The sequence below is a fragment of the Lonchura striata genome, chromosome 1 (assembly GCF_046129695.1).
Source record: "Lonchura striata isolate bLonStr1 chromosome 1, bLonStr1.mat, whole genome shotgun sequence".
NCBI lineage: Eukaryota > Metazoa > Chordata > Aves > Passeriformes > Estrildidae > Lonchura > Lonchura striata.
Window position 1 is genome coordinate 140,602,089 of NC_134603.1, and position 23,460 is coordinate 140,625,548.

The 23,460-nt window shown below is 41.3% G+C and overlaps 1 protein-coding gene across 8 annotated transcripts in view; it reads right to left on the reverse strand.

The window, feature by feature from the left end:
- Positions 1 to 18,419, reverse strand: part of ABI1 (abl interactor 1) — a 76,153-nt gene extending 57,734 nt beyond the window's left edge. For all 8 annotated transcript variants that reach the window (XM_021543051.2, XM_021543050.2, XM_021543047.2 and 5 more), the window contains exon 1: positions 18,187 to 18,419. In XM_021543051.2, coding sequence (XP_021398726.1) covers positions 18,187 to 18,303 — 117 coding nt within the window. In that variant the 5' untranslated portion in view covers positions 18,304 to 18,419. The remainder of the gene's footprint in view (positions 1 to 18,186) is intronic.
- Between the last annotated feature and the right edge of the window lie 5,041 nt (positions 18,420 to 23,460).

The following is a 23,460-nucleotide window of genomic DNA, read 5'->3' on the forward strand; positions in this document are numbered from 1 at the left end:
ATATATGTTCTTAGACCAAGTATTTCACATCCAAATACGCGATATTAAATATAAATACGCCATATACACTACATTAGATTTTGGCTCAGGAGCTAAGTGTCATTTATATTGAATATCATGTCCCTAGATCACTGTAAAAAGACTGAGAAGCTACATACTGAAATAAGTAGGTACCCCACAGATACAGGTTCTCCCTTATCTGTTTTTCATAGAGCTTGTCAGACTGATTTGCAAACACACTGCATCATGGTAGACTTTTTGGCTGTTACTGATGGCTATTACATCAAGAGTATAGGTTATAAATTAAAGAAGAGAGACACACTGGGAAGTCACAGCAGCAAGTGCCATAAGTTTCTATATTCCAAAGAACTTTCAGGAGCCAACTACCTATCTGGAAGCCATCCAAGAAGATCTACACAGACTGTGGTTATTAGTAGCAGATACTCAGCAGGGAGCATTCAGGGTTTTTATCACCACAGATACAGCCTTAAGGGATATATGATATTACATTCCAAAGTGGCATGGGAAACTAAGGTTTCAAAATTTATGAAAGAGGTTGCTTACATGACATATGCCATGCAAGTAAAAATAAGAGTATCAATCAGGTGTGTCAACTGTCTCCTGCAACAGGTTTACAGTACTTGTGCCATTCAGTAATTCCACTGAAGAAATTCTCTCTGCAATACATTAGACTAGGCAATACTTCAAGGGGATGTGCTGAGTGCATCCAAATACCCACAGAGTTGTATCTGGCCTGTAATTCATCTGTCTACAAGTTGGACTGTTCTTCACTGATCAGCACCCCAATTCCCCCACAGGAAAGTGAAACAAGCCATCAGAAGAGTTAGCTCAGAAGCTCAAACTCAACCCTTGTCCAACGTACTAGGACAGGAGAACCCTCCCACAGCACCACAGACAAGGCTGTACAGAGTTACCAGTACACTTCATCTACTGCCTTTCTTCAACTTAAACAGATCACTATCCATATTCTTGTTACTGGAATCACTTGCTCTGCCATTCATATTGTTATTATCATCAGTAAAAACAACTCCGGGAAATTTAAAAAGCAAGCATTTATGTGGGGACAAAGAACAGGAAGGGACTTAGTCCAAGTACAGCCTGTTAAAATGACAGGACCAACCCAGCCTCTATACGAAGCAGTACTAAAGCCAAAAAGCTACAGACATTCCAGACCACTGGCAAATCTCAACTAAAATTCTGTATCACAAAGATCAGTACTAAAGTTCATCCATTACAAAAATGTTCAAGGTTTTACTGAAGTGATTTTTATCATAACTTGTCATTTTGTTGTAGTTTTCTACCATTCTTGAATCTGTGTAATTTGTGCAATAAAAGCTCAAGATTTTCATTACCCCATAGCCTGCAAGCTATTAATAGCAACATATTGCAGTCACTGAACATGCCCACCTCCTGTCCAAGGCCTCTCCAGGGGGCTGGCAGTCAATCCTTCACTGACAGTGGGAACAACAAGAAACGGAACAGACTATTCAGCACACTTCTCTCTTAGTGAGATACAGTGTCAAATGAAAATATCAAAGCTCTCGACCCCTTAAGTAACTAATTGTTCCAGGAGTATGGAAAAATCTGAAATCTAGGTAGAGGTACAGAAGGATGCCTAACCATTAAGAGCAAGACACCCAAGACACCTCTCACTATGGAAACCCCAAAACTAAAACCAGCATGGTTAAAATTCTTCCAAGTTCATTCAGTAAACAGTAATTCTTTGCATCTACTAAGGCAGAAATCCTCAATAAACACAACAAAGCTAGCATCTACCACAACTCCAGGGAATTTCCTTCCAGCGTCTAAGACAAAAAAAACCCCCACTGGTATGAAATAATACCATGTCTGTTGAATTTCTCCAGATAAGATGCAGTAACTCAGCTAAACAAAACACAGAGAAACTGGAAGAACTTGATATCTCTTCTCCCCAGGTAAAGACATTGCACAATAAAGCTGGCATTCATTCAAGGCCAGAAGATGAGATGATCATCACCACCACTACACCACAATCCACAAACAAGATTTCAGTCTGTTTCTTTTTAGAAGCCCTATCTTGACAAAAAACGTTGACTAGTCAGCTTCTTTATCTCAAGGGTCAAGACACACACCAAATTATTGTTTTACAAACACATACAGCAGCATAACCAGCAGTGCCTGTAATTCCCAAACTCTGTTTCAGACAAGCCCTTCCCCCAAATCCTGTATGCACGAGACAATCAGCTAGAAGCAAATCCTTCATTTCCATCAATAATATTCCCCTGACCAGTTCTGAATAGCCTTGATAGCAAATTAGCATTTCTATGGGCTGAAACCAAATTTAGTCAATCTCACTGTGTCTTTGCTGATTTTCTTTTACCTGAAAAGAAAGTTGGTTTGCATTCTGTTGATTAACCGTAAATAGAAAAGACTCAGTTTTTAAAATGATCCTCTTTTTTGTGGAAGGTAGAGAGAGAGAAGCTTCTTTATTAAGGGGAAAAGTTAATTCTTATGTAAAGTTTAAAGGACATACATATATCATATATATATATATATACACACATACACACTTAAACAATAAGTAAATTTTAAAAACAACAACAGAGGAATTCCATTTTAATCCAGGCTGCAAACATTATAGCAATAAATAAATCTCTCCAGTAGGAATGTGATTTATAAAGCAATGCAGACTCTGACAGATGGAGCTTGGGAAGGTACATGCCAGCTGCTCTGTTAGAAGCATTTTCTGCCCAATGCAACAAACAAGGTTCATGTTGGCTCTGGGCTAAGCTACTCCCCTTATTAAAAACTTATATATATATAATTTATATACAATATATTAAAATACTGTTGAAAATGTAATTTTCAGTTCTTCTGCCAAATCAAATCAAAGAGATGCCTCAGTAAATATGCTGGCACAATACATTGTTACTGTCAGTTGTCACAGTCTGTCTATACAACCATAAGGGCATGCCACACTGAACTCAAGTGACAGAAGCAGACATGCCCATGTGTCATTTTCACACAACCCTTGTACACTCAATTAGTAAGGCTTCAAAGCTGCACACACATCAAGGGTAAGAAATTTGGTCCAAGTCTCACATTCTCTGTTTTACATGATTTAGACAGTATAAGCTTCAGTACAGAAATCACATATTTCATTCCTGTAAAGCACTGCCCAATTAGCACATACAGTTGCTTCAAAACTACACCTTGAACTTTCTTGCAGTGTCTGATTTGTTTTATGACATCAAACACAATTTTCTTCAGAGCTGACATAAAGCAGGCTCTGACATCAGAGATATCAGCCAGAGCTCCAGAGTGTTTGATTCATCATCTCTAGAAGTATTTAAATGATGTGCAGATGTGGTTTACTAATGGACTCGGCAATGCTGGGTTAATGACTGGACTTGATGGCCCTAAAGGCCTTCTCCAATCTAAATAACTCTGATTCTGTGATTCTAATGCCACCCTTGGACTGTCAGAAAAAGAAATCCTTGGCAGAAAGAAATCCTTCCATAGCAGTCTTCTTCCTTCAACACTAACAAAGCTACACAAGGCTTTGGAGTGTGAGATTATTTTGGTACACCAGACAGCAGACGAATAGCGAATTAGAGAACTTACAGAAAAACAGAATGTCTCTCAAATATAGATTTTATAATAGAACTTGAAATTAAAATGTCTGTTTACTTTCTCTGATGGCATCCATCCTCAAATATTAAGTCATCTAGTAAGACATGCTCCTTGATAAGTCAGAGACTTATTTTACATTCTTTTTTTTTGTTGTTGTTGCTGAGAATAAGAAGGAAACACTTTAGTGTTTACTAGTTACTTCAATATCCTCTCTCTGATATAGTGGCAGCAACATAGAACCCAACTCAAGTTTCTCCAAATGGAGAGGAAAATCAGAACTTTGATAGACTTTTATGTCATGCAAGCCTTTGAAACCAGACAGCTCAGAGTGACCTGCTTTGGGGCAAAGCTTCTCAGTTCACTCCATGTGAAAAAGTTTAATTACATTCATAACAACATTTCCTCCTATGGATTTTGTTTACCTCTTCAGTTTACTCTCAAGGACTGGTGACTGCTGACATGAAGTTTTTTATTTCTGTTTTGACAAATCAAACTGAGTGTCTAAACCCGGAATACAGCAAATCTTTATCTGAAGACAAGGAACATGGTAAAATTTGATTACTTCAGAGGTAAGCTTCAAAGACTACCTTATTTTTTCCCCAATGCTTACTCTCTAAGCAGGCCTGGAATTATACTAGATAGCATTGAGCAAGCAAGGTTAAAACAATGAAATTCAGCATAAATGATCAAATTACAGTCTCATCTAAGCATGTCCTAGTATCACAGATTATTATAAAAGATGTTCCAGTATTCTAAGGGTGGCTATGAAAAAGATGGAATCTCCCTTTTTACAAGTCACTCCTGGGGAGATTCCAATTAGACACAACAGGAAAAGTTTTCACAATGAGAACAACCAGTCAGTCACTGAAATGATCTTGTCAGGGAAGTGGTGGAATCCTCAACACTGGACATCTTTACTATTCAACTGGACAGGGTGCTGGGCCATCCTGTCTAGATGATGCTTTCTTTTGCCCAAGAAAAGTTGGACCAGATGATTATTAAGGTCTCCTTCTAACCTGGTATTCTATTTTATGTCAACAGTGCTCTGAACCCATACAACAGCATAACCTCAACATCTGTGTGCAAAACAAACACACTGAGCAGCAGTATCCACTAATGGATTGGTCCAGAAACAAGGAGGCTCAAAGGAGGCTCTGCACTGCAACAGGTTCTTTCCCATGTCAGAGATGCTGCAGGACAGCAAAGCAGTGAGGGAAATGGGAAAAATAGAGCACAGAAAGTCATTAGCAGGCCTGTCCAGCTCCAGGGAGAATCTCAAGGCAACAAAATGTAGAGCCAAGAGTTACACCGGCCTTCAGACAATCAACAAATTTCTGGATTGCACGTGTTCCTAATTCAGGAACAGTTCTCATGTTTAAGAGAGTCACTTTAGACACACAGCTGCTGCCCAGATTTTACAGTTCAGCCAGTTCCCAAACATCACATTATTTTTAAAACAAAGAGAACAATGGCCATTATAGGATCAAATTCTCTACTCATGCTTTGTATCACTACACTGCTATTTAGTGTCTTGAAAATGAATATACTCAGTCCAGCAGAAAATCATCATATATCTCACTATACTTAGCAGCGTACTTAGACCACAAACTAGTGGATTACCACAATTTTGTAGTAGCTTATTTCTCAGCACAAGGCATACTCTCACAGAGCATACAGGCTATATAGTGATCTCATGGCAATAAAGTAATGGACTGCAATACAAGGAATGATTGTTTTCATAAGAACTTGCATGTAATTGATAAAAATCAACCTAGTTTCTGTTTCTATCTGATCACATGAACAGCAAATACTGCTCAGACTTTGATGTTCTCCTGCACCTGACTGTATGATTTTTATTTGATAGTGGCTGCAAGCACACTACATCCAGCTTCTGTTTGCATAATTATTTATATTATGTTAAAATTGTATCCTATGGTTAGCAACAACATTCCAAAGCCTTACACACAGAAGCTCACTTACATACAGGGTTATTTAAATTGCAACAAGTAGAAATTTATCTCCTCTAAAAACCACACATAACAGAGCAAAACAGATGGCTCAGAAGAACAGAGGAGAGGGAGTAGGAATGGCAAGTCAATTTGGCAAGTAATTTCTTTCCCCACCAAAAAGTGAACAGAATAAATAACCAGAACTAAATAAATATGGTAATCTCCACATCCAGCAATAGGTAAAAATTAACTTACAGAAACCAACAGAACAAAGCAAGCAAAATCTTTAATAGGAAATACAGCATCAAGTTCAGAAGTGAGGGAATGGCTTGGCTTTTCTAAATAAAGTCCTTGGTGAGACAGTTGCTGTGCTGTTGGCTAGTACAGCAGTAGCTCAAGTGAGTAGCTTTCCCTAGAAATACAGCTGCAATGCCTTTTGCAGACACAATTACAGGGAAGTTTTCTAATCAGTGTTGAAGTTGCACTGATGTTTTTAAGATGCACCTTCACATTATTTTAAAGACTGCTTCCTCTTCGTGTACAATGTAAAGGGCAGATTTAAGCATATGCAGGAGGTGCAGATGGAGCAGTTGTGCTCTCATCATACAGATGACAGCAGAGCTGCATTTCCATGCAACCAGCTGCATAAGAACAGTCATATCCACATCATTCTCTGTCTCCCCCCGCAGCAAAAACAAAACCTGAACTATTCTATTTCAGCACTTGGGCCATCAGGACACCTTGCTATCTCCTCTGTAATCAGCTTGAGTGGCTTTATTACAGCTGCAGAGGAGCTGTGCTCAGAGAAACAGTCCCCCAACAACAGGAACACATCACCACAGTTGTGTATCCACCCATACCCACACTGCCACTACCTCTGCATCTGTACACCCTGGAGGAAGCTGGGCTAAAACACAGCGGAGGCCACGGGAGGACATGAACAGCAGTGGAGCAGCATGTGGGATGGTGGAGCTGTCATTTCCTAATGCTTCAAAGCTTGGGATGGCCTCTCTACACTGCAAGAGGCAGAAGTAGTATCCAAGAAAATTTTATGCCCATTAAGTCCACTTACTATCAGAGATAAGATTCTCACTATGATGTGAGCATCTGCAAGTAAGCCCAGGACTGAAACAATTACATTTCATAAGCTCTGCTCAAAACTCTATTTTAAAAAAGCAAGAAGTGTCTGTGTCAGTAATGAAAAAAAAAAAGCAGCTGTACTCTAAAAACATGCTCTTGGTTTTGCTGAAGAATACACAGTATTTACATGTAAATGAAATCCTGCATGAATAGGGGGACAGAGAAGAAAAAACTTTTTATACAAAACCAGCCTAAACACTAAAAATATGTCCAAAGCAGAACTGGAGACTGATCTTTTTACCACCTCCCCACCAGCTCTTGGGTTAGGGGACTGCTTTTCGGCTTCCTGCCTTGTTATTTTTCAAAGGAAACTGGATAGAACAAAAAACCAAACAGACCGACAATAAGCATGTTTTCTGTTCAACAACTACATAAATTGATTTTGCTATTCACAAAAATAATTTTCTTATCATCATGGATGGCCACATTTTTGCACCTATTATACTTAAATGATGATGCATTTTTCTTAACTTTCACAATGGTTCCTTGCATTTAATCATTTTCTGAAGAGGCAAGAAGCTTAAATGAGCTTTGCTCATTATTTATGTTCTCTATTTGCCTAACTCCTGCACAACTGCTCCATTAAACACCTCTTCCCCTCCAAGGCCAATTTTAAAAAGCCTCCTGCTTTATGAGACTGACAAGTATGACTCACAGTATTCCCCACATTCATTCCCCCAGGCCTCGTGGGATGTTATGCAGCCAGCAAAAGTACCTGTTCCAGTTCATACTCCCCCACACCTACTGCTGCTGCAGTAAGCTCTTACAGCTATCTGGGGGAAAAGTAAAGCTATTTCTCTGCTGCAGGCAGGAAACAAATAGTAACAATATTTGCTTTTCATATTGTCCTTCTCAGCACCACAGTTAGCAAGAGAGAGTGGCTAAACACATTGAAGGCAGCTACACACTCTCTTCCCCATTCTTCCTGTGCTCTCATTCCCATCAGAAATTTGGCAGTTTCTCAAGACCCTCAAACTGCTTTTCAGTAATCCTTCAAACCATTCCAGTTTTCTATCAGCAAGGCAGAAAGTTATTCAACATAGATTATTTACTCCTAAAGTTCCTTCCATGCCCAAGGTACACATTTAAATACTCTACACATATGACATTCAGGACCAAAACCAGCAACTTCTCTCTCCAGCAGAGAAGCAAAAATCAACAGGTACCATACCCCTGCATACTTGGCTTCTATCCCCAGTAAACAAGCTTCTCTCATAATTACATAATACCTCCCTCAAAATACCCTACAAAACACCTCCCTCGGTCTCTGAACAGTCAATATTCATTCACAGCAGAGAACTGAGAAGAGCTGATTTTACAGCTTGTGTTCATGGACAGTAGGTTTTCAAAGAGGGAATGTGTGCTAAAAAGCTTTCCACTGGCTGTTATCATTCTCCAGTGGTTAAAGGACAGACCGAGAAAGAAGAATGAAACACACATTTAGAAATGACAGCCACTACTGAAGAGATGCAAGATTTCTTAAAAAATAAGCTGCATTGTACGAGCCGAAGTTTCAAATACATCTATGGCAAAAATTTCTTTAACGTTCAAAGTTAAAGACACCTTAGAAATTAGATTAAAAATCTCTTGCCATTTAAGACAAATCCCAGGACTACTGCAGCAACCACATCATTTCAGTGCTGGAAGAACATATGGTGCTGCAGCAGGAAACACACCCACGGTATTTGAAGAGAGCCCTTGTAGAGCCAAGCACTTCCAAACCAGACACATATTTTATCTAACACAGCTAAAGCCCGGAGTTTGCATCATGGAAACAACAGCTCCTCCCAGAGATTTAAAAATCCTGCAAGTCAGACAGCAAAGCAAAAGCTGAACAATCCCCAGCCAGGTGTCAGAGATCTTGCCAACATAAGTGCATTGATCCTGTATCTTGTTACCATATCTCTACTTGTTAGTCTGATATGCTCTGGACCTTGACTGAAGCACCATCCAAGCCACCTGCCATGAGGCTTCCCAGTGGAAACCCTGGAGGTTATAACCATATTTTATAAAACCCTTTAAGGATTAGGTCCAGCTCTGCTTTGTGGACACATGCATGTTAAGAGAACGCCATTCCTCCCGACACTTTCACTTTCCTTCACTGCTACGAGAACCAAAGCCCTCCAAGCAGAGGAGGTTTATTATACCCATTTTACTCCTTAGTCTCAAAAGAGGAACAAAAGAACCAGTTTCCTGGAGAAGACAGGTTTCTCATAAAGGAAAGGCCTGGCTGCATATAAATATAAGAATTTTATTAATACTGAGAATCATGTCAGTCCCATTTCACACTGTCTTCCCAGCTGCTTTCCATTTCCTCTGTACCCTGGTCTTCATGGCTTCCTCACGTAGTTAGAGACTACTGCAAAGATAAGGCTTTAGTCTCAACTCTGTGCCAACAAAGATAATTTTAAAAAGAAATGTCTATGTATGTCTTCAGTAGCTGCAGGTTTCAAATTACTAGCAAACCTAAGCTAGTAGAAACTGTTTGCCGGAAAGGCGTAATGAAAAATACCTGCATAATGTAAATTGCAAAGGAATAAAATATGCAGTTAAATATTAGAGATTAATTAAAAGAAATAGACAAGGGAGAATAGGTTTTCTGATCTGAAATGAGACAAAGTCAGCAACATGAAAGTGAGACAAAAGGTCTAATAAGTAATCTGCAGCAAGCAGAAGACTTGAGCAGGGAGAGAGAAATCAGCAAATTGACATTCAGATCGCAGCCTAGGAGAAGCACATGGAAAGAGAGAAACATCACTAGTAATATTTAGTGACATAAGAGCAATTAGCATTACAAGGTACATGAAAAGACAAGCCATGGCATGGCATTCTGCAGCTACTTAGATGTTCATGCAGTAATCTGATGCACCTGCCTGGATACCTTGTTCTTCTCTTGCCTATTTGTTTTATGCTGATGTTTTCTTATCATAAGCTCCAGAAAACGCAGAACTATTGCATGAGGACCACAGCTCAAGTATTAACTTGTAGCACACCTGCTACAACAAAGTTAAATAAGATGCACAGCTGACAATGATTGCTGAAGGACAAATACTACTTGGCAGATTTGCTGACCCCAAAGTGCAAGAAGATCAGAAAATGAAAGTGAAGATACGCATCTGGTAAAAGATTATTCAAGGCAAAAAAAAAAAGCCACAAAAATCCCCACACTTGCCTGATAAGGCATCACTTATAAAAAGTATTATCATGTGAAACACCTGTGTGAAAGTAGCCAGTAGAGTCTACACTTTAATTCTTTTCCAGGAATTGTTATGCTTTGAGTGGTAAACAAACTTTTTTTTTTTCTTGGAACTATTTATAACTTTAAGACCACCCAGTAGGAACATTACTTTCAACTCTAAGGATGCCAAACCAACATTTGTTTTAGTAAGACTCCTCTGTGTGAGTTCTGAGAGGTTTTCCTACTCTTAACAAAAGAAGGAACAGTACCACATTTTACTCGTATTTGTCTTTGAGGTTACAATAAAGTTACGACACAGATGCAGAGTTCTTTAACTGCACATCACTACAGTATCACAGCTTTCTTGTACATGCAGCAGTGTACTTGCACTTTAACTTCTGCTGTATAAAGACTATACAGAACTGATTATTTTGGGCTCAGAGATGGAGGGATAACACTATCACAAATTTATCTGCTATCTTAACATAAGAAACACAAGAAAGGTGCAATCTCATTGCAGAAGATACAACCTTTTACTGTTCTTTCAGAAGATTCCACAACGTCAGAAGATACATCATGGTACACATCATCTGTGGAGGTTATGAAGAGACTTTATCATAGGGGAGGCTCAAACTAAGGGAAGTTTTGATTTTCAGATAATTTTTCAGTTTGCCCAACCCCAGCACACACTAAACATATTTGATCTGGAGCCATTGACAAGAATATTATTAAAAATAAAGTCTCCTTTTAAGCAGTCTTTTTCAATGCTAAACTGACCTGCTCAGTCAGCAGGTTACCTACCAATTCCAACTCACGTTAATAAAAACTGCTGAATTTTACAAGTTGCACCAGAAAATGCTATACTCATGTTTCACTCCAAGTTGAAATTCTCACGCAGGATTCCCCACCCCTCATTTTCTTCTCACCTATCAGCATCATAGTAACAAATATATGTTCTGCAAAGGAAGCATGCATGGCTCCTGTTAGCAGCATTAAGGGCTTGCATAAGTAATGAGCAACACTATTTGTACAGTCTCAAGAAAAGGTGGCATCTACACTCTTATTAATTAACCTAAGGAAAGTAACACACTCCCTCTAAAATCAGGAGGAATGTTTTCCTCTGCTGCATAAAAAACTGATTCTTTAAAGAGCCTACCTGTTAGAAGTGCTGCATCTTCTATTTCAATACCTGGCACTAAGCTGATGAAACCCTTGACCGAGCCTACCTCCAGCACCATCAGGACACACTGACAGGCTGGGGGTGCAGGAGGAAAGGCACATGCAGTACCATCTTGCTCAGAGCTGTGTTCTGGAGTACACCGAGACCTATTCTCCACAGCACCCTGGTCTTGGCTCTCAAGGGCTCTCTGCAAGTTTTGAAGTGCAAAGGGATATTTCTGCAACCACAGCAGACATCACGTGTCTGTGGCCACTGCCTCACCAGCAAGGTTAGGAAAATGGAGGAACCAGACTGAGGCATGGTATCTACCATTTCAAATTCCACAGTCACTTCCCTTCACATAGGGGTGGAGGGAGGTGAGGATCCCTCTGACCAAGCCCACCCACCTCTGTCACCAGTGCTTAGATTTGGGATTGGGGTGGAAGGAACAGCATCAAAGGAAGACCACTCTAAGGAACACAGATGCTAAAGAGAGCAAGAATGTTCAGGTAATTATGAACAAGCCTGGACACTGAGTAAGCGGTGTCCCACAAGCAATTTCCTACTGTGTAACAATAAAAACCACACGCTTCTTTAGACTGAAAGCCACTAAATAAGGACTGAACACAGGCAGAGAGAGCAAGATATCCCCTTATCCCTCAAGGCTGTCTTACTATGCCAGGACTGACACTTTGTCCACACAGCTGCCACCCCACCATTCTGTAACTAAGCAAGATTTCAGTCACCCAAAATGTCAAACACAGACTGCTTTCACTAATGAGAAATAGAGCGGCATCTTCTCGTGCCTCTGCCAAGACCCACCAACACGCAGACAAACAGTACTGTGAGCCTTATGTAACTCCTGAGGTTGGCAAAGTAAAAAATTAGAATCTCAAGGTTCTTATGAGAGGTAATATGTTAAATTCTTAAAAAGTAGTTTCTGCTAATGAGTTCAATGATGGTTTCAGGTGCATATTTTCCCGAAAGAGTCATTACACTGCCTCTGTGTTTCTGTGCATACCCACTTTTGGCTGTGTTGCAGTTTAACAGAGGCAGTCTGGAAAGGGGTGGGGTGGCAGGGGGAACAGCACTGGAAATCCACACAATCAGGTTCTGTTCCCAAATCTGACAATATGTCCCTATATGACCTTCCATGAGCAAGTTACAAATTTCATGCCTCCACTTACGCTTTTATAAAATGAAGACACTTCAAAATGCTAGACAAATATACTTTGCATCAAGGAAGTTGCATCAGTTATTTTGTTTCAGAGTTCAGGTTTTTTTTTTTCTGTTAAACTTAGATTAGATACCAACAGGAACTTTGCCCTCAGAAGTACAACACTTCCTACTCATATTTAGCCTGCTCCTGTACTCTTACCTTCATCCTCCACTTTATGAGACTTTCCCAACATCTATTTTCTCTCTACCGGGAGCACTACTTACTGCAACAACCTCCCAGAGAACCATGGGGAAGTATTAGATTGTTGCCCCATTTAATCATACTTCTTTCTTCTTTCCAACAATTCCAGAGGACTGTGCACAGCAAGAGCAGCACGGGGAGCAAGGATCACACTCAGCACACACTGACCCCAGACATCCTGCAAGCTTCTTCCTTCCAACAATGCACAAACAGAAGGGGGTGGAGAGCACTTCCCTTGTGGAAGAAACAATATGCACCTGTAAAAGCTTATCCCAATCCACTTTACTGCCCCTGATTAAGGTAGCACTTATGAAGAATGGAGCAGGAATAGGAGACAACATCTTGCTGGCTTCTTAAGGCAAATATACAAAAATTCATTGAAACATTTCAAATTTGGAAAAGCTCATCTCTTATCATCTACCCCCTCTGGACACAAATTAGACATACAACACCCTAGGTTTCATTTTCTTTAAATTCCGTGGAATCACTTGCTGATTCAGTGAAGTTGGGCTACAGTCTTATTGCTGTCTATAAGTTAAAGCTTTATTTTCCAAAACACAAAGACACTTGCATAGGCATAGAAGAACTACACAGGGCACAGAAGAGCTATAATCCTAACCCACCAGCATGGACCTATATTATTATTCTTAAAAAAACCCTCAAACCACACACAAAATAGCCAGTGCCTTTTACACTGCTGGCAAACATCTGCTTAAACAATCTTAAAAAGAACATTATTTCAAAGTATAATGCAACACCTTTTTTTAAATAATATTATTTAAACCTACAAAGCATAATAGATTACACATTTGTATTTTATCTCATTGTTCTATAATTTTGTACTATATCTGGTGTTACAGAAAGTGAACTTAATTGCTTTTTTGTTATATGTTCAAAATCTAGCAATAAAACTCGCAAAAGAAAAAAATTACTATATTTACTTTTAATACAAACTAATTAACCTAGGAACATAAAAGCATACAAGTTCTAACAGCACATAAAGGATTTGTATTAGTGACAATTTAAGAAGTTTATCCTTTTAGAGCAGCTCATTTCCTGAATTAGACATTCTGAGTGAACTTCTTTGTACTGAACTAAGTTAAGCCACTTTCCATGTGCCAGGCAATGAAATCAAGTGTCTGACCAGCTACCAATGTTTAAAGAAAATCCACAAAAAAAGGTTCATTAGTGTTGGAAATTAAATATCTACAGTAGAGAAGTGTAGAACATCCAACTTATCAAGTAAAAATAGCTCCTCTATGCATCTTGGAAGATAACACAAATATTTATGAAACTTTCTGTATGCAACACTTCTGCTTAATGCCACACATTCACTTTTCCACCAACTGGAAAGATACTTTAATTTTTTTGCAATAGCAGTTAAAACCGAAATCTGTCCGTGCTTTTGTCTGTTTTACCCAAAATAGCTTGTTTAATTCACCGTTCAGTTTCCACATACCAGTCAGAAGCTACAGAAGGAAGTAACATGACAGAAAAACACACATTTAGGCAACACAGCATTTACTTCCTTAAAAGGTCTCTCAATTTATTTTTCTAAAGCTGCTAAATCTACCCACTTGAGACTATCAAGATGAGAATTTATACAAGGAGTGCAAGCTGTTTGTTTAGAGATTCTCATAGTCATTTTAAAATTATATTTGAGCTTAAAAACAAAAATTAAAAATGGATCTTCACAAGTGGTCTAGAAGCTTGAGACTGACAAAAACTACTTATATCTGCATATGCATAAACAAGGTTATAAGGAACACTTGATTTAGACAGGAGAGTTGTAAGTAGTGTTTTGTAGCACAGAGAGGCCTCTCTGGGATACACCAGTCAACTGAAATTCTTCAAAAGGAAGTCATCAGTGCAGTAACACTGCACAAGCTGATTTCCTGTGTCATTCTAATGCTTCACAAGCTAGTTACTGTAAATAAGTTCCTTAAAACATCAAAATAACTCAATACAGCTAGAAAAATGACTAGTGGCTCTCTATGGAAGTTCATATTTTTCAGCTGAAGAATCATAACTAGAACTGCAAATGCTTCAACTCCTAGTTATTTCTGTATTAAGTAGTACTGATCAAGTTAATACTGTCTAGGACACTGATGAAACTCCTCACTAGCATCATCAGCTGTGTACTACAGGTTTTCAGATAGCCTTTTGGTTACAAGCACACCAAAAGAGCTAGTCCAGAACATACCTGAAGGCAAAAGGATTTGGGGAAGACACCAGCTATGAAAACTTCTATTTTGAAAATAGTTTTCTAAATTAATAGATCTATATATATATAAAAATATTCCAGAAGGCAAAAATATGCCTTAAAAATTTAAGGTTCAAAACCTGCTCTTAAAACTCTTTGGAGTTTAAGCCTCCGACCTAAAACAGGAATTTCAATTTCTACCTGCTTGTTATTGAAGCTTCCAGCCAGAAATATCACAAATTTTAAATACTGTCAGAGATTAAACACACTAACGTACTTATAATGCCCTTTTCCTTCTATTCAAAGCCAAAACCACCACCAAAACATCACAATGTTCATCAGTTACTATTTCTATATTTGGTTTTATTTTTTCTGTCTCCCTTTTTCTCCCATCCCCCTTAAGACTGCCACTATACTGTATTTTCTTTTTAGCACTGCAGGTCTTCCTTAGAAGCTTATTTGCTCTGCTTCTCCTGAATTCTTTCCTCTTTCTAACAAATAAACTTCCTAGATAACTAGAATACACATGATCTGGAGGGCAAACTGCTTTACCAGACAGCATTCTGATATAGTCACAGTGTGCCTCAGCAAGAAACTGCTTCCTGCTTTTCTGAGCACAGCAATTTTCAACTTGAGATTCCCAAATGCTGTCATCTTTCCTAAATGCTCCAGTAAAAGGATACTTGCTCTCCACACAGCTACATTCACCATCAGGGAGGTAAGTTCCAGACAGGTGAGTGTTTCCCCCATTTGTCGCTCTTTTTTTTTTTTTTTTTTCCACCCTAAGGAATCTCAAGAGACATTGAATACAAGTTTTCCTTAAGAAATCAGCACGGCTGAAATTTTACCAGAATTATTCTCAGCTTAAGAAAGACAAAACAAAATTTCTGTATTTTCAAATAAATACATATATATAGCTTGAATATAGCAATATCAGTGGCAAGAAATTACTTTCCTGCTTAAGTCAGCAAAGAATATAAACCATAACACAGAGAACATAATTCATTGTCCTATTTCAATCACAATAAATTGTTAGTGCCAGCACTCAGAACAGTCTGACAAACCTGTTTCACCTCAGTGGCACAACTCAGAGTGGGTAACAGCACACAGTAATGTTTACCACTATGAAGCACTTCACTTTTTCCACAGAAAAAAATAAACCACTCCAAATTCAAAGTGGCTGAACTGAACCAGCTACATACAACCAGATAAGAAATGGAGCTACTAGTGAAGTATTTCAACATTCACTTCATGGCCAGGTTCTTTATTCTGGTCTGTCTTTTTTATAAAATGCTCAATCACATTAAACAAACACATAGATTTTGTATTATATGTTTGTTAAGCCTCTTCCTTTCCTTTTCTCCCTTCCCATCCCACCATACTCCTACACCCAAATCTCATAACCCAGTGCCCTGTGTCATACTGCCTAATCCAGCAGTATCCACCACATGCACTGGCAGTATAATCTGTTCAGTAGTCCAACTGGACAGCAGATGGTTTTGCAGCAAGTGCTGATTAAAAAACCCACCTCCATCAAACACAAAAAAATACATAATTTTATCAATACATTTTTACTAAGCAAATGTACAATACATGTAAAATACAAGTGGGGTATATACATTTTCCAAAGCTACTGTACAAGACTGCGTTAGACTTTTAGAATTCCGGCTTCCTTCCTTCTTTTATCTTTGTACACAGCTGTACAAAGATAAAAGAGACCCCATCAATCCCACATCTAGCTGACCTTGATACCTGAGGTGAAAATGAGCTACCAAATTAAAAAAAAAAAAATTAAAAAAAGAAAAAAAGAGGAAAAGGAAAAGCCACCCCAAATGACTGGATGGGAATTTGCTCAAGTGTTGTGTTTATTTGGTTTGCTTGATGAAAGTAAGAAAAGACAAATTTTATGACTGTGAAGAAAACGATGTAGCTGAAGATTCTCTGCACCTTTCTGACATAGGGAAAAGTCAGGAGCAAGAGACACGTCAAAACTTGTGCTGCAATTACCATACTCATGTATTTGTCATATTTCCCATGAGTAAAACCAAATGAACCTCGCCTCTTAGAAGCATTTATATCAGCAGCTTTCTCTGGGTGGAGCAAACAACTCGGAAGCATAAATAGACATTAACTCATACTACCTCATATACCAAAAAAAAAAAAAAACCAAAAAACACAAACCCAAACAAAAAAAAAAAAAACTTGAAAATATGGCTTGTTAGAGCAGTTTTAATTAAAAGATCTCATTAAAAAATCACTTTGTATTATTAAAGATGTGCTTCCATATTTGCTGCTCCGTAACTAAAAACAGTAAGACAGCTTACCAGCAATAATGGATACCAAAGATGTTGGTAACCTATATTAAATACTTATCACAGGTAATCTAGTATTACATTCAACAAGTTCACTCTACAAGCTGTCTAGTTAATAAAGTTTATTTGCCTTTCCCCTTCAAATTTTTTACAGAAAAAAAAAGCTGAGTTTCAGCATCTCTGGATGGTTCTGCATCCAGATCAGTATGACTAAAGACTGAGACTTAGAGTCACGTGATGTAAATCCTGAAAAAAATAATAATAGGAAATTGTGCTTAAAGTAGCTTCAGAAAAATCAGACTTAAAAGAAGTCCAAGAAGCATTGGCAATCTATGGGATGGAAAAAAAAAACCCACCGCCGGTGGAGAAACGCTGGAACCAAAGGAGCCTCTTCCCGCACGAGAGACTCGGTCTGCAATCCCTGTTGTAGGTGCTAGAGCCGGGCGGGCTGCGAGAGGCACAGATTGCCATTTTGAAACACCGCCTCACGCCCGCACGGCGCTGCCAGCCCACGGGCAGCCGCCTGCCCCCGCACGCCGCTCACGGCAGCGCTGCGGCCCCGCAGCACCGCGCCCGCCTCGGCCCCGCCGGGACCCGCACGCCCAGGAGGAGCCGGCGCGGACCCCCGAGCCCGTGATGTCACCCGCGCGGGGCCCTCCGCTCCCCGCGGAGCGCGGCGCGGGGCCGCCCGGCACCCGCGCCCCACGTGCGGCGCACCCGCCCCGGCCACCGCCGCCGCCCCGAGGCCCGTCCGCGGGCCCCGCAGGGAGCCCCGCCGCCGGGAAGCCGGGGGGAAACCCGGGATACCGGGTCGGAGCCGGCCGCACGGAAGGGCTCGGGGGCCCTCGCGCCTCGGTCACCCCCACCCCTGGGAGGTCTCCGGGATGTGACTCATGATAAATAAATACAGGGGGGGAAGGAAAAAAAAAGGAAAAAAAAAAAAAAAGACACACCCTCGGAGCCGGACTGACATAATAACCCCCTCCCTTCCCCTCTGGAGCGGGGGAAGGGAAGCCTGGCCGTTCAGCTGGGAAAGTTGAAAGAAAAGGCAAAGCCGAGGGACCGGCCGCGGGGCGGGAGCCGCGGCGAGGGCAGCCAGGCGCCGCTGCCCCTCGGGCGGCTCCGGCCCCGCCGCCGCACGGAGAGCCGAGCCCCGCCGCCGGCCCCCGGTGCGCTGCCCCGCCGCCCTTACCTGGATGTAGTTGTTTTCGCAGTAGTCGGCGACTCGAGTGAGGTTCTGGTAGCTCTCGAGCAGAGCCCGCTTGCCAGAAGGGATTTCCTCCTCTAGCAACATCTGCAACTCTGCCATTTTCCACCCCTCCGCATCGCTTCCTCTTGCATTAAAGAGACAGCGACAGCGCCGGGCTCGCAACCCGCCTGGTATTGTGGGATTCCTCCTCGCCTCGCTTTCGTGAACGCTCGCTTTCCCCACCCATCCTTCCCCCTCCGAGGGGAGGGGAAAAAAAAAGAAAAAAAAAAAAAAAAACCAAACCAAGAAAAAAGAGGAAAAGCCCGCCCTCGCTGTGCGAAGGCAGCCGGGAGTTGTAGGCAGGGCCGGTCGCATGCGCGGGGCGGCCGCCGCTCGTGGGCACCGCCCGCGGGCCGGAGGGACATGGTGGGGCCCGGAGTGCTCCGGCCTGGCTGGCTGCTGGGCTGGCCTGCTCCCCCGGCTGCTGGGCTGCCCTGCTCCCCCGGCTCCTGTCCTGTCTCCCCCAGAGACGAGGGGAGACAGTGATGTACATCCCCCGCCTCGCTCAGAAAAGCCCCAGCCCCACAGTGCTGCCCAGAGGCAGCGGTTCTGCAGGAGAGGCTGAAAGGGTCTGGGAGGGAAGCACTGCTCTGGTTATCTGGCCATCTGGCAGGCTAAAAATATGGAAGATCGCAGAATCAATTAGGTTGGAAAAGGTCTCTGAGTTCATCGAGTCCAACCCATGACTGAGCACCACCATGTCAACTAGACCACAGCCCGAAATGTAATGTCCAGGGTTTCCTTAAATACCTCCAGGGACAGTGACTCCACTACCTCCCTGGACAGGCCATTCCAAAGATAACAGAAGACTGGTAAGATGTTAGAATGATCATGGTTTGGGGCAACTAGTCCTTTCAAGGGAGTTACCCCCTGAGGGGGAGGGAGAAATACTGAATCCAAGTTACGCAGATTTTAGTCAGGGCCTGCCCAGTATAACTACTAACAGTGATTTCCTGAATTTAGGTTCTTAAGAAGAGCTTAAATATTTGGCTGAGATAAATACAGTATTCCTGCCACTCATTTACCTCAGTTGTTAATCATTGTTCAAGGCCTCATCTGGCTGTCAGCAAAAGTATGGAAGACAAAAGTCCAGTGATAACTTAGTACAATCTTTTTTGCATGTCTTTTTTGTAAGCCAAATCCTGATTCTGCAATCGTGCCAGGAGAGAAGCCAGTAGCAGCAGGTGACTGCTCTGCTGAGATGTCCATGCCTGCTCTTGCAATGAGTAACAGGCCCAGAAAAAGCCATTTCCAAGGTTCCACTGTTCTTGCCATGTGTTGTGTGTCCGCAGTCACAAACACAAACACAGTTAGTCCTTGTGTTTTTTAATGGTTGTCCTAGAGAAATGCACACAGTGGTAAAAAGTCAGCATGTTTCAGAAAAATGCAGTCTCAAGCTCACATTATAGTAAGAGGAGACTGCCTCATTTCTGCAAAATCATGTGACATTCTACATGTTCTCTGTAGTCTGTCTCCTGTGTGAATCACTGTTCTGGTCAGGATACTTTGGTGTATTTATTGCTCTCTCTAAATCAAGGGTAAAAAATAGCTCTCCCTTCACCTCTGTGGTCAGCAAAGTCCAGTATCTCAGCCCAGAACTGTAGAAGCAAGGATGAAAGGTAAGGACCCTGGAAAGGACCATCAGGACTGGGAAACTCTTTGCAACTGGAGTTACAAAATACACTCCTGTCTGGGAACAGACAGGCAGGTACCAAGAAAAGTATTTGAGAGCTCTTTGAGGAGCAGAAGGAGCTGGTACACTTGCAGCACTTGCTGTGGGATAGAAATGCATCTACATTGCTCTCTTCTGATGGTTAATTTACTTGGCAGCTTAGCAAAATTGTTTCCAAAGGGGTTTTAATAGCTCTCTTTTGGGCAGCATGTATGTCCAATAAAACACTTTATTTTGGATTCCTTTTAATGTAAGCTAATTCAGTTTGTTTGTATTGAGATATTGGCAAGCTTTAAATGTGTCCTGGGGCAAGTGTGACCAGAACCCCTGATGCCTCAGGTTTTAGCTTTTATATTTTTCAGATTATGTGCTGCTTTAGTGTGCATTTCTGAGCTTCATATTAGGGGATAGTAAGCTCTCTTCACAGTGTAGGTTGACAAAACAATTTCTTCTCTAGCTGGGGACCAAGGACAAATGATCCAAACTTCAGGCCCAAGAGCATAAATAATGTGGACTGAAGAGAGAAAAACAAGAAGGATGGGACTTCATAAGCTAAAGCTGTAACTGGACAATTAACTTCAATATGCTAATGGACCAGAACTTAAAAAAGTTTGAGACCCTGTGACCTGTCATTTTGTGACCATTTTGGGTTCACCTTGGGTGTAGCTGTTGCTGGGCTCTTGTACTGCCCTAGATGTATCCATTGAGGTCTTCTAATAAATACCTACTTTATTCTTTAACTCCATCTAGTTAGTCTCTGTTCTAGGTGAACCTTCACAAGGCATCACTACTCTTGGGCACTGGCTTCTCCTTGTTTCCAGTATTGACTTATTGTATATATTAATAAAGACTAATTCAATTTCTCTATTCACTTTAGCTGCAAATTGCTTAACACCCATTGGCTTGAATGAATCTTTAATTGCCTACAGATCACAGACTGACTTCATGGAAGCTGTTAACATCCTCAAATGTAGCACAATTGTTGTTGGCTCTTCATAAAATGTTACAGCTGCCCCTCTAAAAGAAATGACAGATGTGTGGGGCCTTGCCCATCAACTTTTTTCAGTATGAGCAAAATGAGTGGCACGTGTTTTGCTAAATGTATTGTGCTTCACTCCCGTGAGCAAGCTTGTCCTGGCAGGACAGGCACTGAGCAGGCACTGCGGGCTCTCCGGGGATGCATCCACCTGGCACAGCAGAGCAGCGGCTCCAGCAGAGCAAAAATGCAAAATGTTCTCACAACTCAAGAAGACCTCGGAGGAGCACATCGAATGTTGCCACCTTGTGACAGCTATGAGGCTCTTCTGCAGCTGCCATGGCGCGGCCAGGCATTGTCCCCATGCCTGCGGGTTAGACTTTGGGTAGATAAACAACCAAACCAGGTCCACTCCTGCAGGACCTGTCATCTGGGTGCCATACAAGCATGGCAGTGCTGCTGTGAGGGCCACACTGTGTAAGATGCACTGGGAATTTTGGTGTGGATATGCCCAACTGATAAGATCAGCAGGCCTTATTAGCTTTTGTCCCATGCTAGTCCTCCTTCTTTCTAAATAACTCTCTGCAGGATCCCTTGAGTGTCTTTGCAGGGTGTTCCTCATGTCTGAGGCTCTTGGTTGGTGCATTGACTCAGGTGCAGTAGATTGAAGCTGGTTCCATGAGTCTGCATGGTGTGCACCAAGTGATTCTAAAGCACCTAAAAGAGTGCAAATCTAGCAGAACCAGTGCTGAGCCACAATCAATAAAGTTTGGGCTTGAGCTGACATTTGCTGAAGATAGTAATGTGCATCTAAACTGCATTCACTGGGGTTTCTTTTCAGAAAATATTTTATTTTGTTGTTCTTTTCATTTTGGTTTATTTTGTTGAGTTTGGGCTTTTTTACTCTGTGACATTTTCTCATTGCACCAGGTATAAACTGCTGATAAGAAAAATAAATTACCTAACTTACAAGATACTTCAAGTGTACAAAAGAGCTGGGAATTAAAATTTTCCTGGCTTGGGCTGCTGGACTGGCAGAGGAAAACATGTAATTATGTCCATCAATCTCCACCTAAACAATCACCCAAATGAGATCCTATCTAGAGTAAAATGTGCTTATATATCTCTCAATGTCTCAACTTTACGTTGAGATTTTCTCCTCCTCAGTGGGGCATGAGATCTCCAGGGGCAATCCTATCTTTCTGGGACAATAGGCCATTTTTGGCTTGGAAAGAAAAATGTGACTATATTCTAAGTGCTGTTTAGAACAGCAGCAAAGTAGCAGTATCACAGCAACTTCTCCTGCACTGTAATTTGTGTAGCTCTGTAACTGTCTGTTCCCTTTCCTTGGCCATAGATTGGCATGTGTCTTTGTTTTTCCCTTGGGAACGAACAGTACTTGCTTCAGTAGTGTTGATTGGAAAATAACCCTTTATTTTTTGTTGGACCATTTCTCTGCTGGATTAATTCCTGATTCGGTGGTTTAGCTGCACAAGCACTTCTGACAGTGCAATGGAAAGGGAGATGAGGGATCTGAGAGGGCAGCTGGAGGCACAGAAGACACAGGGCTGTTCAGATCAGCCACATCAGCTCTGCTGCCAAATGCCAAGTCTCATTTTCTTGTAATAAAATTTTTGTTGATTGCAATGATAGTTACACAAGTATGGCTGTACTAGGACAAGCTTTTATGAATACTTAATATTCTTCAATGTTTTCTTTTCTTGGTACCAAAATTTGCTGTTTTGATATTTCCTTCGCCTGTTTAATAACTGCCCAAGAAGGTGCTTAGCTGCATTGGGTTGTTTTCCTTTGCTTTAGCACAGAGCCTTATTTAAGAACCAGAATAATTACCCATATTGATATTTCAGTTATCATCACAGGTTGTCTGAGTATTGCAGAGATGAATGGGGTTGTTTCTGCATTTTGGAGACAATTTGTCATGCACTCTGCGCTTTTGTGGTCACCTCCGTGTGCCCTTTTTCCCAATTAATATTTTTAAGGTTTTCATCACAGCTGTTAACAGCTGCAGATGCTGCTTCCTGGCTTGCCAGGGAAGCAGGGGTGTTTGGGGCAGGACTGCATCCCTGAGCTGGTCAGAGACCCCAACACAGACCCCTGGCAGTTGCTAGGCAGCCACGAGCTCTGTGCAGCACAGCCAGCACAGCCAGGCATTGCTAGGCAGCCTGAGCTGCTGGGGAGCACAGAAGTAATAAGACTGAAAATTGCAGCTTCAAGAATGCACAAGATAAGAGTGGCAAAAAATAAATAGTTTCACTGTATTTTGACATGACCTTTCTCCTCTAATATATTTTCACTTGCAGGATTTGCCTTCTGTCTCAACCTCATTTTTCATAAAACTCTCTCCTCTTCATCCCTCCTGCATGCTTATCTTCATTCCTCAGCAGTACTCTGGTGTCAGCAATCTTCCTTTTCCGTCACCTCCACTACTCTTTTCTCCATCTGTCCTCTCAGTTGTTCTCCTCCTGTGTTCCACTGGATCCCTTGTTCTTTTGGCCTCTTTAATTTTGCTTTTCATTCTTGCATATTTCTCAGCTCAGCCTTTGGCCAT